Genomic DNA, 17,978 nt, shown 5'->3' on the forward strand with positions numbered 1-17,978 from the left:
CCGGATAACGTGGTTCCTCAGCAAAATAATCGGCGAACAGCCGATCGTGCCCACCAGCGTGGTCGCGGTGGATGTATCGGCGCCGCCTGCGGATTGGCCGTTGGGGTGGCTGCTGCATTCGAGCAAGCTCGCTTTGTATGAAACTGGAGATATAGTTGTTGACTGGGTTGTTGGCGAAACCCGCGACATCCCATCCGGTGGGAGCGGGAGGTACCTCCTCTTCGGAAGAAGAATGAGATATCTCCTCGTCGGACCGAGAATGAGAAGATGATTCAGAATTCATTAAATATAGATGGAGAGAGAGAAAATAAATGAAGAGAGAAAAGGGATGAGGATGGGGAGAGAATGAAGAGAAGGTGTGTATTTATAGGGGGGGAAATTAAAAAAAAAAAAAAAACTATTTTTATCGCCGGATTATCTCCCACAGTGGTCGGCGATAATCCGGCGAATTATCGGGAGTTGGCGTTAATTTGGGAGAATTAACGCCGAATTATCGCCGAATTCTCCCCAATGCCCGGCGATAATCCGGCGATAGTCGGTGTTTTTTCGCCGGATTTAACGCCGACCCATTGGGAGTGCTCTAAAGGAATTATCATTTTCATAATTTGTGAAACTGGGATTTCAAACCCCACGGTTAATCTGGTTAAATGATAAAATGAAAAGATTTATTAATGCTAGCCAACAAGCATTTCAAAGAATGAAGAGTATAAGGACATGTTTTATTATGTAATGTATTTTTTAGTTTCTAAACTTTTTGAAGGACACATGTTACATATATGTAAAGACTTAATTAAAATTAGAAATAACCCACTGTTTATTTTTTACATAGTACTACTATTGATTGATTAAAAACCATGGCTCCCTTCATCAGGCAAGGGATTGTTGGTCATATGGTATGGATATGGTTTAAATTGAATATGAAGTTCGTGCTTGACCTTTTTCCTTTTATTTTTCATTTTGGTAAACAAGTAAGAAGAAGAATTCATGACCTGATCTTGTTGTTTTGTTTGATCGAGTATTAGATAAGGCGCTTAGAGCATCCCCATCCGTGCTCTTAGCTAAGAGCACGAAGTGGGTCCGGACCCACTTTTACTGCTTGTCCTTAGCTAAGAGCACAACACCCACATCCGTGCTCTTAGCTAAGGACAAGCTCAAGGGTCCCACCATTCTATTATTCAATTTAAATAAAAACATTTCCACAATATTAAAATGCATTAAAATATCCGAAATACTATTACAAATTACAAAATAATTAAAAATTACATAATTAAAATCCTAACAATTAAAAATTACACAAATAAAATCCTAAAAATTAAAAATTACACTACTCGTTGCCGAATTTCGCCCAAATGTGATTGATTAGATCTTTTTGTAGCTCAGTGTGGGCTCTTGTATCGCGCATTGCGTGTCTTCTTTCCATCCTCTCGTTTACCGTCGTATGCACACCTCGGCGTGGGGGAGACCTCGCGGTTGAGCTTCCGGCTTCATCCTCGTCGTAAAAGTTACCCGCCATCGGTCCTTCGTCAGCTATAATCATGTTGTGCAAGATAATACACATGTACATGATGTCGGCGATATTCTTAACGTACCAAAGCCGAGAAGGGGACTTCACAATGTTGAATCGGCCTTGAAGGACACCAAAAGCTCTTTCGACGTCTTTCCGAGCAGACTCTTGACGCTGCGCAAAAAGAATCCGTCTTTGCTCTAGTGGATTGCTGAACGACTTCACGAAAGTCGACCACCTTGGATAGATACCATCGGCGAGATAGTAACTCATGTGGTATGCATTTCCGTTGACGGTGAAGTCGATCGCCGGTGCTACACCATTCAAAACATCATCGAAGAGTGGTGAAGAATATAACACGTTCAAGTCGTTGTTGGATCCGGCAACACCGAAATATGCATGCCAAATCCATAGGCGGTAGTCGGCGACCGCTTCAAGGATAAGCGTTGGGCCGCCACCTTTGTGGCCGCTTAAGTGTTGCCCCCTCCAAGCAGTCGGACAATTCTTCCACTTCCAATGCATGCAGTCAATACTGCTTAGCATACCGGGAAAACCATGGACTGTTTCGTGAAGACGAAGCAACCGTTGAATCATCGGTGGTGGGTGCCCGAAGGAATTCCTCGCCGAAAGCAGAACGAACGCCGTCGCAAAAATTCTTGAGGCATAGGATTCCACTTGACTCACCGACATGCAAATACTCGTCGAAAATGTCAGCCGTTTGCCCAGTAGCAAGTTGTCGGATGACACAAGTACACTTTTGCAACGCCGTGAGACTTTGCCGACCGGTTGCGTCTGCACCTTCTTGAAAATATTCAACCCGGGTGGACAATGTGTTGACAATATGCATAAACAACCGTTTTGACATGCGAAAACGGCGCCGAATGTAATCTTCTGGATACCGCGGCTGGTCGGAAAAATAGTCGGCAACGAGCCTTTCATGGGCTCCCTCTCGATCACGAGGGATGTAGCGACGTTTTGCTCTAGTTGGTTGAGGAGGAGGGGCGGGGGTATTGGCGGCGACATAGGCTTCATAGGCGGCACGATATTGTTCATAATATTCTTGTTTTTCGCACTCCGCTTCCGCAATGAGATTGGTGAAATCCATTTTTGAATTTTTTAGAGAGAGTTTGGATGAGAGAGGATGATGTAGATGATTTAGTATGAAAAAGTATGAATGAGAGATAATTTGATGTGAAAAGTGGATGATAAATGTGTGTATTTATAGATGATTTTGGGATTAAAAAAAAAAATTCACAAAAATCCAAAAAAAATGTCAATAAACGGCTCTATTTTTTTGGGAATCCAAAAATATATTTTTTTTATTTTTTGGTATTATTTATGAATTTTTTTTTTAAAAAAAATAAAAATCGAATTTGCCAACGCCTATGCCGTTGGCCAATAAGAAGACGCCACGTATGGCTGCTAAGCGGAACGGACGTGCTCTTAGCTAAGAGCAGCGCCGTGCCGCTGGCACGGACGGACGAGCACCGCAACCTTCACTGCCGCGGATGCCCTTATTTCATTTGTTTTATGAATATAAGGGAAAAAGGCTTGTTGACTCTTTTAACCTGATCAAGGGCCTTGTTCAAAAAAAGTTTATGCCTTTCTATTGTCAACAAATACTATTTAGTAGTATTAATTATTGTACAGTTATCATTCATAGTTGAAAAACTTAGATTAATTATTGTACAATTATCATTCATAGTTGAAAAACTTAGATTGAGATTTACAAGCGGCGAAATTATCATATTTGTGTTAGTCCGAATTACATTATACTAGAAGGCTTTATTGGTCTGCCCCCCCTAAAGTCGAGATCATGAAAAAAGCATATCCATCCCAACCGTGTGTAGAAATATACTTTGTTTTCAATACATATTAGTATATAAAATTTTGTAGTCCAATAGTTTAACTTGCTTATGGTTCAATTAGGAACATATTTTTCCTTTTCTTTGTCCATTCTTTATTTTATCAATTCATATTTCTTTCTTAACATCAATATAAACCAAATATTTACTATTTTATCAATATTAGTTATATATTTTTAATTAAAATTAATTTTATTGATATTGTAATGGGAGTGATATATAATTGATATGTATTTAATCTTTTTTTTTAACTCAACTAATTATAACAAAAGAATCAAATAATTCATATATATAGTAAGTTTTAGATGAATAATACATATGTGCAAGCTAATGCATCTCATTAAAAAGTTAAGCATAATCTTATTCTGTTGGATATATTTTATTTTGAGATGAAATTAAAAAATGTTCTACACGCAATTTTTAATATTTTTTTAAACTTGTTTATAAGTGATAAGTTAACTTTTAATAAATTATTTATTTTATTATTAATATTATATAATGGAGTATTATTAAAATACGCCCCCTCCATTTCCAGATTCTGGATCCGTGGTCATGCCATTACTAATTTGAGAGCCGCCCTTGAATTATTACTTTGGAGATATTTATTCAAATAATGTAAACATATTTGACTGTATATAGATTGCATCCGCTATATATAACCCTAGTGTTTCAACACTCATATCATACCACAAACTAGAATAACATTAACAACAATGACCAATAGCTTTGTGTTGATATTGTGTTGCTTGGCATTACTATCCGCAATCCGAGGGAATGAGGCTGTTCAGTACACTGTTACGAACAACGCAGCAACAACGCCAGGTGGTGCTCGGTTCGCTAGAGAGATCGGGGTCCAGTATACCTTACAAGCCATGAACACCTCCACAGCCTTCATCTGGAGGACTTTCCAGCAGTACTCCGCTGCTGATCGCAAAAATCTTCCGAAAGTTAGCTTGTTCATCGATAACATGGACGGAGTGGCATATGCCATTAACGGCGAGATCCATGTCAGCGCCCGGTACGTCTAGTTTTTTATGCATGGCAGGAACTTTGCGTCTTGTTTTGATACGGATATTTTTTCCACATCATCTAACTTTCGACATGAATCTAGAATATAATTTAGTACTACTATCATTCTTATTACTAGTACTACTATTTATTTCAATAAGTTGTTAGGATTCGATAAATATTAATGAAGAAATAAGAAATAAAATAACTCTGTTATCCTAGAAAGTTTGTCACTTATTTCCATTTCCATCCATCTCACAAAGTTTGTCACATTGCGCTTTTACTGTTTTTGATAATGGACCCTACATTATTAATTATACGTGCATATGATGTTTGTATTTGTGATGAATTGGTATTGGCGCAGATACGTTAATGGGTATGGGGGCAATGTGAAAACTGAGTTCACTGGCGTTTTGTACCATGAAATGACGCATATTTGGCAGTGGAATGGCAACGGGCAGGCGCCGGGTGGTCTGATAGAAGGAATAGCTGATTTTGTGAGGCTGAAAGCTGGTTATGCCGCGAGCCACTGGGTGAGGCCCAGGCAAGGTGACCGGTGGGATCAAGGCTACGACGTGACTGCTAGGTTTCTCGACTACTGCAATGGACTCAGGAGTGGATTTGTGGCTCAACTCAACAAGAAGATGAGAGGTGGTTACAGCAGCAATTACTTTGTGGAGTTGTTTTATCCACAACTTAGGGACGCTTTCTTTTGCGTTCTAATTAAATTATTGTTATTTTGAAAATTTTCAAACGCTGATAATTGCGTATCAATTTTTGTATCCTTAAAAGATACAACAAGTTTTGTAGTGATCCTAACATCTCCTATTGTTATAACTTGTCCCGGTGGCACGTCGTCATGTCCTCATTTATGAATTTGAATTAAACAATTTCTTAAAATTAACAATTTTTTAATTTAGAAAAAAATTCTTTCTAAGATTTGGACTAATTTTTATTACTAATATTTTAGTTTTTTTCTATTTATTTTAATATATCAATTAGGCATTATAGAACTTATGTCGTTTTAAAAAGAGTAAAGGCCAAAATTGGTCCTATGGTCATTTTACGTTTTTGGTCCTAAACATTATCTTTTGGATTTTTTGGTCCTGAACATATGGAAATTTGATTATTTTGGTCCTCCGTCAACATTTCCGTTAAAAACTAACGGTCAACGGATTTACTCCCGATTTTGACCAAATTAAACTTTTAATTCCGATTTTTTACACCCTAATTAATTCCCTAATTACTTTAATAAATATTCATTTAAAATCATCTAAATTATGGCCGACGAAGCCAAAGCAACGCTGTCTTCTCCGCCAGCAACCTCTCCCCCTCCAACCACGTCCTCTACTCCAACCGCTCCGATGCCTACGCTTTCCCTCCACCAATTCATTGAAGCTCTTTCCGACGCCGAGAAGACCGTCGAGCTCAAGCCCGATTGGACCAAGGGCTACTCCTGCCTCGGCACCGTGCACATGGGCCTCCGCCGCTACGCCGACGCCGCCTCGGCCTACAGAAAGGCTGATAGTTTCCACCATGTAATTACCGCCTTCAGAAAATAATGATAAAATTGACAGCACAAAGTGCAAAATTTTGACATAATCTTGTTTGACAAAATTTTGACAGCACAAACTGGTAACTAAACTGAAGGCCCTTTCTGTAGGCGGAGGCCCATGTGCGCGGCGCCGAGGTGGGAGTAGCCCTTGGCCCAATCGTGCTTGAGTTCGACGGTCTTCTCGGCGTCGGAAAGAGCTTTGATGAATTGGTGGAGGGAAGCGTAGGCGGTGGAGCTTTGGAGTAGAGGACGTGGTTGGAGGGGGAGAGGTTGCCGGCGGAGAAGGCGGCGTTGCTTTGGCTTCGTCGGCCATAATTTAGATGATTTTAAATGAATATTTATTAAATAATTAGAGAATTAATTAGGGAGTAAAAAATTAGAATTAAAAGTTTAATTTGGTCAAAATCAGGATTAAACCCGTTGACCGTTAGTTTTTAACGGAAATGTTGACGGAGGACCAAAATAATCAAATTTCCATATGTTCAGGACCAAAAAATCCAAAAAAAAATGTTTATGACAAAAAACGTAAAATGATCATATGTTCAGGATCAATTTTGACCTTTACTCTTTTAAAAATTACTATTTTTAAATGTCTGAAGTTGTATAAGGATATCGATAATGCGAAGACAAATGCAAATGCAAACTAGAGATTTTTTATTAAGAGATTAATGTATAAATCGTCAAGACTTTTCCTCTCTCCAATTTTACAGCCTATGTTTTGATATGCACGTGTCGTTTTCCCAAACATTCCTTATTTTGGTCGAAACTCGTGCACATAAGCACATTTATAGCCCCAAATATGGCTCGTTGTGGGTCTCATACAACTCCTACTTACTTAAAATAATTATATATTCATTTATTTTTTGAAAATAAAAGTTCTTTTCTTTTAAATCCGGTCCTAAAAAATACTCTAGAAATTTTTGTTTTTAGGAAATATCGTGAGGTCTATTTTTTAATAACACACTTTTCTTTCTATATCTTTTAATTTACTTAATTTATTAATTTTGTATTGTCATTTAAAAAATTTCTATTTTTAGGAGCCAAGATAGTATAACAATTTTAAATTAATCTTAATTATTTAAGTGTGTGTGTAGTAACGTTTTGGTAAAAAAATTGAGTACATAGGCCACTTAGACACAATTTGGTTGGACAAAGGTTAGAGGGCATGAATTAACCTAATACTCATCGGAACTGTCTCAGCCATGTATCATTGATGATAAACACTGCAGGAACTGAGAAAAACCAAACAAGTGCAGATGTGAAGACAGATAAAGGAATTATCATTTTCATGACTTGATCTTGTTGTTTTGTTTGATCGAGTGTTAGATATGGTACTTATTTCATTTATTAATTTTATGAATATAGGGAAATAGGTTTGTTGACTCTTTAACCTGAAGGGCCTTGTTCGAGGAAAAATATTACTCCTATGTAGTATATACTAGTATTTATTGTACATTTATTATTCATAGTTGTAAAATGACTAGTATTTATTGTACAATTATCATTCATAGTTGAAAAACTATGATTTTTGTAGAGATTTACAAGTGGCGAAATAATCATATTTGTGTTACTCCCAATTACATTATGCTAGAAGGCTAAATTTTGGTCTGGCCGCCCCTCCCGATCGGCCGAAGGGCCTAAAAATCCCTTAGAGTCGAGCTGAGAAAAACATATCCATCCACCGTGTGTAAAAATATACTCCCTCAATTCCATAGAAATTGGCCCTTTAGGGTTGGTACGGGTTTTAATGCGTAATTTGATAAAGTAAGAGAGAATGAGAAAAAGTAGTTGAAATTGTGTAGTGGATGTGGGCCCATAAATGAAAAAGTAAAAAAGAAGGAGAGAAAGGTTATCACAAATGGATATGACCAATTTCTATGGGAAGGACGAAAAAGGAAATATGGCCAATTCTTATGGGACGGAAGGAGTATTTTGTTTTCAATACATAGTATATAAGATTTTGTAGTCCAATTGTTTAACTTGTATATTTTTCCTTTTCTTTGTCCATTTTTTATTTTATCAATTGATATATCTTATTATTATCAATTCAAATATTTAATATTTTATCTATATTACTTTTGTATTTTTAATAAAAATCGATAAGTATTTAGTCATTTTTTAAACTCAACTAGTTATAACAAAAAGAATCAAATAATTCATAAGTTTTAGATGAATAATACATATGTGCAAGCTAGTGCATCTCATTAAAAAGTCAAGCATAATCATAATCTTATTCTGTTGGATATATTTTATTTTGAGATGAAATAAAAAAATGGAGTATAATATTATTTTTTTCTAAACGCAATTTTTAATATTCTTGTAAAACATGTTTACAAGTGATTAAGTTAACTTTTAAGGAGGAACTTAAAAGGGAAAAAAAAATCACTCTATTATTAATATTGAATTATGGAGTATTAAATAATAGTACTAAAATTTCGCCCCTTCTATTTCCGGATTCTGGATCTGTGGTCATGCAGCGCTTGAATTTTTGGAGATATTTATTCAAATAATGTAAACATATTTGACTTTGACTGTATATATTTTGCATCCTATATATAACCCTAGTGTTTCAACACTCATACCACACCACAAACAAGAATAACATTAACAACAATGGCCAATAACTTTATGTTGATGATATTATGTTGCTTGGCATTACTATTTGAAATCCGAGGGAATGAGGCTGTCCAGTACACTGTAACGAACAACGCAGCAACAACACCAGGTGGTGCTCGGTTCGCTAGAGAGATTGGGGTTCAGTATACCTTACAAACCATGAACACCTCCACAGCCTTCATCTGGAGGACTTTCCAGCAGAACTCCGATGCTGATCGGAAAAATTTTCTGAAAGTTAGCTTGTTCATCAATGACATGGACGGAGTGGCTTATGCCGTTGGCAGCGAGATCCATGTCAGCGCCAGGTACGTGTAGTTTTCTAGGCATTGAAGGAAATTTGTGTGTTGTTTCTATATGTCATGAGTTGGTGTTGGTGCAGGTACATTAATGGGTATGGGGGCAATGTGAAAAATGAGTTCACTGGCGTTTTGTACCATGAAATGACCCATGTGTGGCAGTGGAATGGCAACGGGCAGGCGCCGGGTGGTCTGATAGAAGGAATAGCTGATTATGTGAGGCTGAAAGCTGGTTATGCCGCGAGCCACTGGGTGAGGCCCGGGCAAGGTGACCGGTGGGATCAAGGCTACGACGTGACTGCTAGGTTTCTCGACTACTGCAACGGACTCAGTAATGGATTTGTGGCTCAACTCAACAAGAAGATGAGAAGTGGTTACAGCAACAATTACTTTGTGGACTTGCTGGGGAAGACTGTGGATCAGCTCTGGAGAGACTATAAAGCCAAGTATGCAGCAACTTGACTTGTTATGGCACCAAACTATGTGGACTCGATATGATGTGCTTTGTGACATGCTCTATTTCAGAATAATGATGAATACGAATAAAGTATCGAAATAAATAATATTTTCATATTTTTTAAATTATTCATGTGGTTTCGAGTTTTATGAAATAGTGGTGACCTACGAAAATACGATTAAACCGTATGAATATTTTTTCTCCTAAGAGCATTAACAATGGGTGGCCGATCGCCAGGGCCACTATCGATTTGGAGATCGACCATCATTGTGGAGAAGGGGTCTATCATCAGCCCTCTCTCACCACCCCCAAAGGGCTATTTAGACAAATTAATTATTAAATTTTTTGAAAAGATAGATACTCCCTCCGTTCCGGATAATTCGTCCCAATTTTTTATTTCGGTTCGTCCCACATAATTTGTCTCATTTCACTTTTATCATTTTTGGTAGTGGACCCCATATTCCACTAACTCATTCATACTCACATTTTATTGCAAAACTAATATATAAAGGTATGACCCACATTCCACTAACTTTTTCAACCCACTTTTCATTATAATTCTTAAAACCCGTGCCCGGTCAAAATGATCCGAATTATCCGATACGGAAGGAGTAATAGATATGTCATCTTTAACATCCTAAATTAACTCTCCACGTGTACATCTATTGTCTATCCAGTGGTACGTCGCCATGTCCTCATTTATGAATTTTGAACTAAACAATTCCTTAAATTAACTACTTTCTTAATAATTATAATATTGTTAATAGAATCTATTTTCTATTAATAATATTTCATTTTTTTTATATTTCTTTTAATTTATCAACAATATATTATAAATTTTTGTTGCTTCAATAGTTATTAATTTTAAAAGGTGGAGGTAATATAGGCAAAGACAAACAATAGATTTTTAGTATTGATCATCAATATGACAATATCGACAGCCTCTGTTTAAATTATGCATGTGTCGTTTTTCCAAACATTCCTTATTTTGATCGAAACTCGTGCAAATTAATTACTACTATCACCGAACCACCAAATATGGCTGTTGTGGGTCTCATACAACGCAGACTTATTTAAAATAATTGTATATTACTATAATTTAAAATTTATCTAAATTATTTAAGTTTATGTATAGTGACGTTTATTAGGACATGTTTTAAGGTGAATTTATTATGTAATTTATTTTTTAGTTTCTAAACTTTTTGAAGGACACATACATATAAAAACTTAATTAAAATTAGAAATAACTTACTGTTTAGTTTTTACGTAGTGGAGTAGTACAATAGATTGGTTAGAAACCATGGCTCCCTTCATCAGGCAGGGGATTGTTGGTTACATGGTGTCAATGGTGATAGATTGAATATCAAGTTCTTGCTTGACCTTTTTCCTTTTATTTTTCATTTTGGTATACAAGGAGGAAGAAGATTTCATGGCTTGATCTTGTTGTTTTATTTGATCGAGTATTAGATATGATACTTATTTCATTTGTTTTATGAGTATAATTTGTTGACTCTTTAACCGCCTTGTTCCTAAAAGTTTAACCGCTTTCCACTAACAATACTATAAATCCTTTTTTTACTATCTCTCTTACTTTACTAATTTTACCTTTAAATCCGTGCCGAACCCAAAGTGTTTATTCTTTGCGGACGGAGGGAGTATTTAATTATTGTGGAGTATTAGAGTATAAAAATTTCAATCCCTCCATTTCCGAATTCTAGATCTTCCACTGGTCATGCCATTACTATAATTTGGATGCCATTACTATAATTTGGGAGCCGCCCTTCAATTATTACTTTGGAGATATTTATTCAAAATAATGTAGACATATTTGACTTTGTATATATGTTTTGCATCCACTATATCAAACCACACCACAGAGAAGAATAACAGCAATGGCCAAATTTGTGGTGATATTGTCTTGCTTGGCATTAATATCTGCAATCCAAGGGAATGAGGCCGTCCAGTACACTGTCACGGACAAAGCAGCGAAAACGCCAGGTGGTGCTCGGTTTGCTAGAGACATCGGGGTCCGGTATACCTTACAAGCCATGAATACCTCCACAACCTTCATCTGGAGGATTTTCCGGCAGAAATCCGCTGCTGATCGGAAAAATCTGCAGAAAGTTAGCTTGTTCATCGAAAACATGGACGGAGTGGCGTATGCCACCGGCAACCAGATCCACGTCAGCGCCGGGTACGTCAAGTTTTTTATGCATGGAAGGAAATTTGTGTCTTGTTTTGATACGGATTTATTTTCTATATCATCTTTGTTTAGTTGATTAGGACTATAAGTACATATTTTTATTAGAAACCGTAGCCAAAATCCATCGTCCACCATCATGATGATGTCGCTATGATTTTGATTTTTAAGCTTGATTCGCAGGCACCGTGCGAATATCAAGTCATTCTAACATAGAACGTTTTTGGCACGTTTTCAGCATCGCTGACGTCTTGGAATTGCATCATCATCTGTTCGTATGATGTTTGTATTTGTGATGAATTGGTGTCGGTGCAGATACATTCAGTTTTATGTGGCGAGTGTGAAAAATGAGTTCACTGGCGTTTTGTACTATGGAATGGCTCGTGTGTGGCAGTGGGATGGCAACGGGAAGGCGCCGGGCGGTCTGACACAAGGGATAGCCGATTATGCGAGGCTGAAAGCTGGTTATGCCCCGAGCCACTGGGTGAAGCCGGGGCAAGGTGACCGGTGGGATGAAGGGTACGACGTGACTGCTAGGTTTCTCAACTACTGCAACGGACTCAAGAGTGGGTTTGTGGCTAACCTCAACAAGAAGATGAGAGGTGGTTACAGCAACAATTACTTTGTGGAGTTGTTGGGAAAGACCGTGGATCAGCTCTGGGTAGACTACAAAGCAAAGTATGAAACTTGACTTTTTATGGCAGCAAACTTAGGCTTGAGTTTGTCGATCATTTCCTGTTTGAGTAGTAAAAACTAGTAGTTGTATTGTAGACTAATGACACGAGTCACATGATGATTAATTGATGTGTGTTGTGACATTGTGCAATCGTTTATTGTAGAATAATGACGAAAACGAATGAGATATAGACGGAACTATTTTTTAATGCCGAACCGTCGAACTAAAATGTGGCGTAGTTTATTATCAGACAACACATAGTTTATTTTAAAATCTTTAGTTCAGTCTGTGCAATGAAGTAAAACAATCAAATAATCAAGTTCGTATAAAATGAAGTAAAACGATCTAAAAATGAAGTATATCATTTGATTAATTTATCTTATCCACTAGATTAGAAAAATTGATGTATGAGATTTGGTGTCTAGTTCGGTTTTAATATTTACTTCGATATTGAATACAATCCCAGTTTTTTTACATACTAAATCTTTAAATATGTAGAAAATTTGAACTATAGGATTTATGAGATAGATTAGTGAGATTGAGTACTACGTTCTAATAACTGAAATTCAGGATTTATAAAATGGATGAATGAGATTCAGTACTACTCACTATCTTAAGCTTGAATTTACAATTTTACATACTAGATCTTGAAACATGTAAATTGTAAATGGCGAAATTGTAAATAGCCTTAAAGTTTGATATATAGGATTAATAACATGTACTAGTGTTTTTTTAAATACAAAAACAAGCAAGGCAAGTGGATGAGAAAGTGAAATTGTAACCCAATCAAAAAAATACGTAGATAGTGTAACTCTTTTTTTTGTTTTTTAATTTAAAATTTTCATATATTGAATAAGAGTAGTACGTACTACTATTTGTTAATTTTGTGTTGATATTGAAATGAAAAAGTTATGTTTTATTATTATTATTATTATTATTATTATTATTATTATTATTATCATGTTTTTGTAATTGTTAAAATTATAATACAATCTCACATTATTACAGGAATGGTATGGATAAGAAATTTATCAAATATTTGGTAATAACATAAAATATTATCCCAGCCCAAATATTTCGGAAATCATTTTAACACAATTTATAAGACCACATTTAACTGGCCTAATTTGCCTTGATAATCAATCATCAGTCATGAATAGAAGCCTCTGCATTTTCCTCATCCCTGTTTCTCTTCTTCTATCATGCCTGGTACAACACATTCATGCAACCCAATACATCGTAACGAACACGGTCCCCAACACCCCGGGCGGCCAGTTGTTCGACACTGAAATCGGTGTTGATTTCACCTTATCAATCATGCCAGCCATCAACAATTTCATCCATCAAGTCTTTGAAGAAAGTAGCCCTGAAGATAGAAGGGACGTCCCTGTTTTGAATGTATACATCTCCGAATTCCCCGGTTACGCATATAAAAACGGTGACAACATCAACATAAGTGCCTCGGCAATGTACAACATGTACCAGCCTAGGTCGGTCTCAAAGTGGATGTTCATTTCTGTATTGACTCATGAGATGACTCATGTGTTCCAGTGGCATGGTAATTTTGGAGCTCCCGGTGGCCTCACGGAGGGGACTGCAGACTACGTGAAGGTCAAGTCGGGCTACTACAGGCAGGCTTATTATACTAAGCCCGGTGCAGGTAAGAAGTGGGATGAAGGGTACGGTGTGACAGAGAGGTTTTTGGAGTACTGTGACAGTTTGCTTCCAGGTTTTACTGTAAAACTGAATAAGAAGATGAGGTACCAATACAACAATGCGTATTGGGTTGAGTTGCTCGGGAAACCCGTGGAAGAGCTCTGGGGAGAGTACAAAGCCAAGTATGGGAACCAACCTTAAGAAAACACTGTTGATATGTTTCAAGGTTTAAAGTACTGATGGCAATAAATAAATGAAATTAGACGTTTATATGAACGTTTTATCAATTTATGCATATGAATAGAATATGAGGTCAGGTATGCAGGTTTACATAGTTCATTCTCTAGCACAAACAAATATGACAGCCTACATGTGAAAAATCATACTGTTTATTATGGCGTAACTATATAGACCAAAGTACAGGCACGAGCGAGGAAATAAACAACGAGCAATTTATAGAAAAATCATCCCAAATAGTGAAGAAATAAGTATAAACTAGAAGTTGTTCATTTCACACCTTTCTTCGTACAGGTAGCTATAAGCAATCCAAAACAATACGATGTACACATTATAAACCATGCTGAATATTCGAGAACATGGCTAAGCATGACACATTAATTATCTGGGAAAATATTAAAAATAACTGACCTGTTTAGTTTAGCTCTTGAAGATATCTTATGTGTCGAGATCCTCAATTGCAGAAACGACTTCATTTATTTTGTGAAAGTCTCTCCTCTCCTTCAGAAGGGTCTTAGCAAAGTTGAGAGCTTTGCGCTCACATTCAGAACGTTTACCAGCCTCTTGAATTGATTCAAAATCTTCAACATGAGCCACACCAACAATTCTCCTACAAATTAACCAGAAACCTGTCATTTAGACACAATATTCCTCTTTTTTTTTGCATATAAATGTGACAATAATCAGTAATGTAGTAAAACTGGATTTGAAGAACATCTGGTGGACTATCAAGGGTACAAGTATAAATAAATCAGATCATAAAATGCATAAGGCATCATCTAACCTTATCATTTTAGCAGCACCAAATCCGAGAGTGTCGTGGAAAAGATCATCCATATATCTTTGCTTTACCAGCAACTGGAGTTCTGAATTGTTATATATTGCTGGAAGATAAGCATCACCTGAACCATCCTTGTGTTTATCCCAAAGAGCAGTGAACTTTGTATGGAAGAGGTTCCAGGTATCCAGTATTGTCTTCAGGATCCACTTCTTATATAACTAATATAAAATTAAAAAAATATTATGTCAACAAATCAAATTACAAAACCAGTAAAGATAAACAAAGAGAGGGAAAGGTTTCCCAGCTACATCTAGACTTATAGTATGACTATACTAACTAAATAAGGTATGGTTGAGCTTAAGTAGTCACCCTAATATATATACATAAGCTAAAAGTGCAAATCTTTCAACAATTTCCCTCCCTCAATTAAATCAATTAACTGGTGGTTATTAGTTATGAAAAAACCACAATTTCGACTTGTGAAACGACCTCACAACTGCAGCAACTAACAATAATGGATCGAAAAACCATTATTTAGTGGACTAAAAGATCCTAAGGAACAAGGACAAAAAATAAGATGATCTAGATTCGTGTAAGTAAATGTAGGGAGAGTATCTACTTTACGGTCTCCCTCCTTTTCTGCATGTCCATCTTGTGAAAAATAAGCTAAAATGAGGTTTCCAATAAAAGCTCCAATATCATATCCCATTGGCCCATAGAAACCGAATTCGGGATCTATCACTTGAGTTGAATCAGGAGTAACCATGAATGAACTAGTGTGAAGATCACCATGTAAAAGAGCTTGGGCTCTCTCACAGAATCTGAGACCGAAGATAGAAAACAATTGTAAGAACATTATCACATGAAAATGTTAGAAACTAGTGGTTAGGAAAAATTACAAAAAAAGATCTGCACTGAATTTTACTTAGATTTCAGCCCAGCAACTTCGAGTTTCAACATGTTATCCTCCCGAAGCGCCTCAGCATCAGCATCAAGGTAAGGAGTTGTCCAATGGTTATACTCAGACACTTTGTATGGATCAGAAAACACAACTTGTTCAGTAAGTCTGCATAACTCCACATTTCCACAAAATTTAGCAACTGCAAAATAGCAAAATTCTAGTAGTAATTAGAATATGTAGCAAGTCATTTCAACAGGATTAATTTATCACTAAGAATTCAAAATAAAAAACCTAGGAGGCACAAAACTCATAAATATTTGTATGCTTTCCTATTCTAACATTTAAGAGAAAAATGTAGAAAACAATGGCAACTAGATGGAGTGAGAACTCACAAAAGGATCAACAAAGCGTTTTAAGTAAAGGGTGCTAAGACTCAAAACCAAATACCATGAATTATTGACTAAAGGCAAATGGTTCAGATTGACACTGTGGCTGAAGTAACATTCACCATATGATATAAACTTCAAGTGTAAAAAGTATTACTACAACACTTTATGTTTATAATGTATCGATACTTCTAAAAGAAAATTGTTGTCAAAAATACTTTTTAAAATCAAGATAACTGTAAAAACAATTTCTTACCACCACTTTTGTGATCGGTAGTGGTCTGATACAGCAGGGAGGTATAAAAAAGCGTCGATGCCATATATTCTGATACATGGTCAGCAAGCAACGGATACTCCATCCCAGCAATCAATCCTTTTCTTAAGATAATATGAGGTGGCTCAATGTAACGCATGCCAATCAAACACATTTTCCTGTCAAAGTGGTAGACCTCAGGGACATGATTTGGGCACAAGCGACCATGTTCTTGCAAAACCGTTGCTTCAAAATAGGAACGTTCTTTTGCCATTGGCCACGATTCCCCTATAGAGCGAACGTATGGAAGAGCCTGCGTGTTTTTACCATCAGTTAACAAAAACAACTCACAGCCTCTTACAAATATAATGGTATGATTTAATAATCCTTATTCCTTAATAGGGAGCATGAGATCAACTTGGTATCAGCAAACTTCGGCCACAACATTTAATGAAATTAAATACTAGCATTACTGAAATAAATTTAGTCTACAGTAATATTCTTATGAGAAGTGGCAAAGATCAGACCAGAACCTATAAACCACCTTTACATCTGACTTCCAGCCTAAATCAATCTCATGAGCAGGTCATCCTTTCTCTTTTTTGCTACTACTACTATTTAATTGCTTGTACAAATTCCATCAAAAACAAGTAAATTTTTCGGATGTTAAACGTAATCCTACTTCCAACAACAAATTTAACTTCATTTGAATCCCTAGACAGGTGACGAACAGTGCCATACTTAAATCGTAAAATTCATAATCGAAGCAAATTATGTCTGCGATTAACAAAGAAAATCGGCGTCATACGCACCTGCTTGACGACGATAGATCCAGACGGTGCAGTAACAATGTAGACGAAGTTGAGATTTCCGTCGCCGACTTCCTTGATTTCGAGGTTATCGAAGTGGCTGCCTAGCTTGGCGGCGAGAGATGGAGTGGCCTTCAAGTAGACCACCAGTGACTTCTCGTCGAGCGCCTGAAATCCGTCGGAAGCCATGTTGATGTGGTGGCGTTGATCGTCGGCCTTTGCTTAGTGTGTGGTCGGACTAGTAACAGTACGTACTCATACTATCATTTGCGTGGAGAATTGAAAGGGTATAATTGGAAGAATATTTTTCTATGCTTCTTTTGGGCTGACCAATTACACGACTTCTCGCATTTGGAGGAGGAAGTCTGGTACATTGAATGTAGTCGGATTTTTAGTTTGGAAATATTATCCCTCTGTTTCGTCATAGTTGGGTCATTTTTCTATTTCGGGAAATTCCTTTATAGTTGATTCATATTTATATAAATATAGCAACTCTTTTTTTCTTTGACCTTTACTTGTTTTTACTTTATTCTCCCTATTTTATTCACTTTCTACTTTATTTTCTTTCTTACTGTTTTATCAATTTATTTAACACACTCAACATCCATTTTCTAAACTTCGTGCCGAAAAGTTTCGCATCAACTATGAGGGAACGGAGAGAGTACAATTTAGACTAAAAATATATTACTCCCTCCATCCTATAAAAATATGTGCACTTTCCATTTTTGCCCGTCCCACAAAAATATGTGCGTTCCAATTTTGAAAATTTATATCAATT

General features: G+C 36.6%; 5 protein-coding genes across 7 annotated transcripts; 4 read left to right on the forward strand and 1 right to left on the reverse strand.

Annotated features, from left to right (window-relative positions):
* The first annotated feature begins 4,079 nt into the window (after nucleotides 1-4,079).
* Nucleotides 4,080-5,284, forward strand: LOC125209891 (uncharacterized). Its single transcript, XM_048109465.2, has 2 exons — nucleotides 4,080-4,387; nucleotides 4,742-5,284. The coding sequence occupies exons 1-2, from the start codon at nucleotides 4,083-4,085 to the stop codon at nucleotides 5,118-5,120; spliced, it is 684 nt and encodes a 227-aa protein (XP_047965422.2). The 5' UTR covers nucleotides 4,080-4,082; the 3' UTR covers nucleotides 5,121-5,284.
* Nucleotides 5,285-8,530: 3,246 nt separating this feature from the next.
* Nucleotides 8,531-9,429, forward strand: LOC125208892 (uncharacterized). Its single transcript, XM_048108404.2, has 2 exons — nucleotides 8,531-8,853; nucleotides 8,928-9,429. Exons 1-2 carry the CDS (start codon nucleotides 8,546-8,548, stop codon nucleotides 9,304-9,306), a joined length of 687 nt encoding a protein of 228 aa, XP_047964361.1. The 5' UTR covers nucleotides 8,531-8,545; the 3' UTR covers nucleotides 9,307-9,429.
* A 1,667-nt stretch (nucleotides 9,430-11,096) lies between these two features.
* On the forward strand, nucleotides 11,097-12,392 carry LOC125216968 (uncharacterized). The gene is made up of 2 exons (XM_048118772.2): nucleotides 11,097-11,495; nucleotides 11,817-12,392. The coding sequence occupies exons 1-2, from the start codon at nucleotides 11,194-11,196 to the stop codon at nucleotides 12,190-12,192; spliced, it is 678 nt and encodes a 225-aa protein (XP_047974729.1). The 5' UTR covers nucleotides 11,097-11,193; the 3' UTR covers nucleotides 12,193-12,392.
* An 809-nt stretch (nucleotides 12,393-13,201) lies between these two features.
* LOC125212869 (methylthioribose kinase 1-like) lies at nucleotides 13,202-17,500 on the reverse strand. 3 transcript variants are annotated; one of them, XM_048113150.2, is made up of 7 exons: nucleotides 17,204-17,500; nucleotides 16,395-16,704; nucleotides 15,777-15,951; nucleotides 15,471-15,672; nucleotides 14,855-15,069; nucleotides 14,482-14,680; nucleotides 13,202-14,041 (listed from the first exon to the last, which is right to left on the reverse strand). In XM_048113150.2, exons 1-6 carry the CDS (start codon nucleotides 17,387-17,389, stop codon nucleotides 14,509-14,511), a joined length of 1,260 nt encoding a protein of 419 aa, XP_047969107.1. In that variant the 5' UTR covers nucleotides 17,390-17,500; the 3' UTR covers nucleotides 13,202-14,041; nucleotides 14,482-14,508. The 3 variants fall into 3 exon arrangements, with proteins under 3 accessions (XP_047969107.1, XP_047969108.1, XP_047969106.1); XM_048113151.2 differs by having other exon boundaries at nucleotides 13,202-14,069; XM_048113149.2 differs by lacking the exon at nucleotides 13,202-14,041 and having other exon boundaries at nucleotides 14,205-14,680.
* Nucleotides 13,330-14,034, forward strand: LOC125209231 (uncharacterized). Its single transcript, XM_048108834.1, has one exon. The coding sequence runs from the start codon at nucleotides 13,330-13,332 to the stop codon at nucleotides 14,032-14,034; it is 705 nt and encodes a 234-aa protein (XP_047964791.1).
* Nucleotides 17,501-17,978: the final 478 nt, after the last annotated feature.

This window comes from Salvia hispanica, chromosome 3 (genome assembly GCF_029641045.1).
Source record: "Salvia hispanica isolate PSC_SH4W2 chromosome 3, Shi_PSC_v1, whole genome shotgun sequence".
NCBI classification, from domain to species: Eukaryota; Viridiplantae; Streptophyta; class Magnoliopsida; order Lamiales; family Lamiaceae; genus Salvia; species Salvia hispanica.

Coding starts and splice junctions, on each gene's coding strand:
- LOC125209231 (XM_048108834.1), top strand. CDS start 13,330: ATGAATAGAAGCCTCTGCATTTTCCTCATCCCTGTTTCTCTTCTTCTA.
- LOC125209891 (XM_048109465.2), top strand. CDS start 4,083: ATGACCAATAGCTTTGTGTTGATATTGTGTTGCTTGGCATTACTATCC. Junction 4,388..4,741: donor GAGATCCATGTCAGCGCCCG/GTACGTCTAGTT, acceptor GTATTGGCGCAG/ATACGTTAATGGGTATGGGG.
- LOC125212869 (XM_048113150.2), bottom strand. CDS start 17,389: ATGGCTTCCGACGGATTTCAGGCGCTCGACGAGAAGTCACTGGTGGTC. Junction 15,952..16,394: donor TACCGATCACAAAAGTGGTG/GTAAGAAATTGT, acceptor GCTATTTTGCAG/TTGCTAAATTTTGTGGAAAT. Junction 15,070..15,470: donor AAAAGGAGGGAGACCGTAAA/GTAGATACTCTC, acceptor ATTTTATATTAG/TTATATAAGAAGTGGATCCT.
- LOC125208892 (XM_048108404.2), top strand. CDS start 8,546: ATGGCCAATAACTTTATGTTGATGATATTATGTTGCTTGGCATTACTA. Junction 8,854..8,927: donor GAGATCCATGTCAGCGCCAG/GTACGTGTAGTT, acceptor GTGTTGGTGCAG/GTACATTAATGGGTATGGGG.
- LOC125216968 (XM_048118772.2), top strand. CDS start 11,194: ATGGCCAAATTTGTGGTGATATTGTCTTGCTTGGCATTAATATCTGCA. Junction 11,496..11,816: donor CAGATCCACGTCAGCGCCGG/GTACGTCAAGTT, acceptor GTGTCGGTGCAG/ATACATTCAGTTTTATGTGG.